This window comes from Choloepus didactylus, chromosome 1, assembly GCF_015220235.1.
Source record: "Choloepus didactylus isolate mChoDid1 chromosome 1, mChoDid1.pri, whole genome shotgun sequence".
Classification (NCBI taxonomy): Eukaryota; Metazoa; Chordata; class Mammalia; order Pilosa; family Megalonychidae; genus Choloepus; species Choloepus didactylus.
In genome coordinates, this window is record NC_051307.1 from 59,591,988 (window position 1) to 59,595,990 (window position 4,003).

At 31.4% G+C, this 4,003-nt stretch overlaps 1 protein-coding gene across 1 annotated transcript; it reads left to right on the plus strand.

The window, feature by feature from the left end:
- Window positions 1-1,975: 1,975 nt before the first annotated feature.
- Window positions 1,976-2,929, plus strand: LOC119531932 (olfactory receptor 5K4-like). Its single transcript, XM_037833828.1, has one exon. The coding sequence runs from the start codon at window positions 1,976-1,978 to the stop codon at window positions 2,927-2,929; it is 954 nt and encodes a 317-aa protein (XP_037689756.1).
- The last annotated feature ends 1,074 nt before the right edge of the window (window positions 2,930-4,003 follow it).

The window sequence follows — 4,003 nt, forward strand, 5'->3', positions numbered from 1 at the left end:
ATTATTTTTACTGAATTAGGGATAGGGCATCCTAACTTTTCATAATTTATTCCCAAATGTTTTATAGACCAATATTTTTATTCTGAATTGTCCTAAAAACAGATTATATCAGGTATCTTATCAGCAGCTATAAAATATTTTCAGTGAACTAAAAATCTGAGGACTTATTTCTAATTTATTTATATTAAATTATAAATATACAGAATAGACACTTTTCTAAAATATGTCAGCACTTTTCAACACTTTTACATTTTATCTACTTAGTTTTTCTCAAAATTGAGGACATTATGCTAAGCCATGATGAGACACAGTACTGTGGATAATTCAGATCTATTCTGACCTCAAAAGTAAAATTGTTTAATCAGTGAATATACAGGTAAAGCTATAAATGTCTCTGTAAAGTAATTCTGTGATTAACTTTAAAAATTATTTCTAATTTAGTTTAATAATTAATATTTCACATTGGAAAGATAAAATGAGTCTTCTCATTGTTATTCTTATATTCAGTAATCATCACATAAATATTCTTATTTAAGTGATGGTTACTGAAAATAAACTCATTAGTCCAGAGTTTACTTGATAAATATTTTCAGTTGACTTGCCATTAGATGTTACTAAGATAATGATTAAAAAGTTGTCTTTTAATATTTTGCAAAGTTTTCCCCCAATACTGTAACTTGAGGGATTTTTAAAGTGTTAGAGACCTAAAATCTAAAGGTAAATTTTGTTTTATTCTTTTAATTACAGACCATTGGTAATAAAACTCCCAAAACACCTTATTATGTGACATAATAGAAATATGGGATATGATATTCAGTGTAGGCAGAGATAAGAACCAGAGAAAAAGAGAAAAACCCACCAAAATGAATCATGATATATCTACCTGAAATATGGTGAGGCAACTATGTTTAGTAGTTTCAAAATTATTTTTGAAAGAAAAGAAAAAAGGTTCTATTGTCCTTTAAAATTCATATTTCTTCTGAGATTGGAATATTGTAATGTTTTTGTTGCTAAACTACAATAAATATGTCATAAATTACGTATGACCACTGAGTTACCCTAATTATATAACATATCTGAGGTCAATAATGAGTATGCAAACTTAATCAAATTAATTGGATTCTATTGGAATTCAGTAAAATGAGAATTTAATTCATATAGAAGTATGAGAGGATACTAGATAAATATTTATAATGATGAGCTTGAACAATGTGAAAGGATACTTGATTACTGAATTTCAGAATGTTAGGCATGCATGGAGAGACACCTAAAACCTAAGACAGGAAGTATTAATTAAGCATAATAACTTCTTGGGGAATTTATCATGGTAAGATAGGTGAAGGATCCAGAATGTATGAGATAAATATAAAAATGGTATCCAGCATCATCTACTAAGGAAATCTAAACTGTTCCTTTTATTTTGTTATGTTATTTCCCTGTCTTGAAGATTGAATAGGTTTTTCTCTAACATATCCTGTATGGATCTTATCTTTGGTATTAAGCTAGAGAAACACTTTTTAAAACCCAGTGTAATTCTTTGGAGATCCCAAATCATAAAACTGAAAATGTCTAAAGAAAAAGTTGTTTTCCAACCCTGTTACCATAAGATATTATATACAATTTGTTTTTATTTTCTGGAGAAAAATCACTAGGAAGTTATTGCCTATTAATTTATGAAATGCCAAATTATGTACAGTGACCATGAATTTTAACACTAGCTTTAGATAAATCATGCAGATAATGCTTTTCCATTCTGAACATTCTCAGGCATTTCTCAACAATCCCTGTGTACACAATCTGTGATAAATTTCCTCTCCCATTACCTGACATACCCTGTATATGCTAGTTTTTAGGTATCAGCATAAGATGATTTAAAATGTGTTTTCCTCTGGCACCTAAGGAAATTAGAGGGGAGAATTACACACATTAATTTAAATTTCATTTCCCTACAATTTCTGTCTCAGAGAAATCAGGAATGGCTAAAGAAAATCATTCCTTGAGAGCTGAGTTTATCCTCACAGGATTTATGAATCATCCAGAGCTGAATTCCCTTCTGTTTGTGGTGTTCTTTGCCATCTATCTGATCACCATGGTGGGGAATATTGGTTTGGTGGCACTGATCTATATGGAACATCACCTTCACACACCTATGTACATGTTTCTGGGGAACCTTGCTTTTATGGATTCCTGCTGTTCCTGTGCTATCATCCCCAAGATGTTAGAAAACTTCTTCTCTGAGGACAGAATGATTTCCCTTAATGAATGTATGGCACAATTTTATTTTCTCTGCCTTGCTGAAACAGCAGACTGCTTTCTTCTGGCAGCAATGGCCTATGATCGGTATGTGGCAATATGCAGCCCACTGCAGTACCACACCAGGATGTCAAAGAAACTCTGCATTCAGATGACCACAGGGGCCTACATAGCTGGAAACTTGCATTCTATGATTCAAGTAGGGTTTCTGTTTAGGTTAACTTTCTGCAGATCTCATGAAATCAATCACTTTTTTTGTGATGTTCTTCCATTGTACAGACTCTCCTGTTCTGACCCTTACATCAATGAACTAATGATATATATTTTTTCAATGCCAATTCAAATATTCACCATCGCCACTGTCTTGATCTCTTATCTCTGCATTCTTTTCACAGTTTTCAGAATGAAATCCAAAAAGGGGAGAGGTAAAGCATTTTCTACCTGTGCATCCCACTTTCTCTCTGTCTCAATATTCTACATTTGTCTTCTCATGTATATTCGACCATTAGAAGAAGGAGATAAAGATATACCAGTAGCAATTTTTTATACACTAGTGATTCCTTTATTGAATCCTTTTATTTATAGTCTGAGAAATAAGGAAGTGATAAATGTTCTGAAAAAAATTATGAAGAAATATAATATTCTTAATCAAAGTTCATCCTCTATGGCTAGTTGATTTAATTCATTAAATGCTTTCATAGATAAGGTACATAAAAATGAAAGCATGTTTTTATATAAACTATTAATCTCTGTGTCAAGGCTGTATCTGTTAAAAGATGTATGAATGGACTTTCAAAATTCCCTGTCAAACCTTAAACAAAATCCTTAATTATAAGTATAAATCAGGAGGAAATGGAATGCTAAATCTCAATGTATCAAAGATTAATTTGTTATAAGCATCATTAAATCAATGCATAGCAAAAAAAATAAATATTTTAATGTGAACAAAAGTGTGTTTTGACTGATGTTGTCTAGCCAGTGGAAGGCATTGTGTTTGACTTTATGTGGAGTGTTTGAAACATTTGAAATTTCATGGCAGAAATTTCATGTAGGGTAATGTTATTTAAATTAGTGTGTTTAATTCTAATTTTAGTTTCATTGCAAAACAGTAATTTTGATTGAGAAAACCAAGCAGGCAGACATATGTAACTGGTTCGGAGACAGGGAAATAAGAAGCAAACTGTTTTCAATAATCCATATATGAAGTAATGAAGCTTGATCTGGATGAGCTTATTTTAGCCTACACTATATACAAGATGTCCTAGTCCCTACAGTTACATTCTAAAAGGACAGAGGGATATTAAAAGTCTAGAGTATTAAGAATAATGATGTGAGAAGACTTTTCTGTTTCTAACAAAGTCTAAATTTTAGGATCCTATAAGGTTTAGACATAGGACATCTATTCTCTCTATTCTTTCTTTCTACATAACCCGATCTATTTGCAACATAAAGATGAACTAGAAGGTTCATTTTCAGCTCTGACATCTCCTCTAATTTTCAGACTCATATATCCAACTGCCTATTTGACATCTCCACCTGAATATCTAAAAATCATCTCAAATTTAACATGTTCAGTATGCAACTCTTTTAATTATTTCTGACCATGGTCTTCTCCAGGTATTCATCTTGATGGTAGCATCATCTACTCAATTAGTTGAGGCATAAATTAGAAGTAATTCGTCTCCATCCCATCAAATCAACACTTTCATAAGACAGGTCAATTTTATATCAGAAATATATCTTAGATGCA

Bases quoted from the DNA above. Each gene is read 5' to 3' on its own strand.
- LOC119531932 (XM_037833828.1), top strand. From the start codon at position 1,976: ATGGCTAAAGAAAATCATTCCTTGAGAGCTGAGTTTATCCTCACAGGA.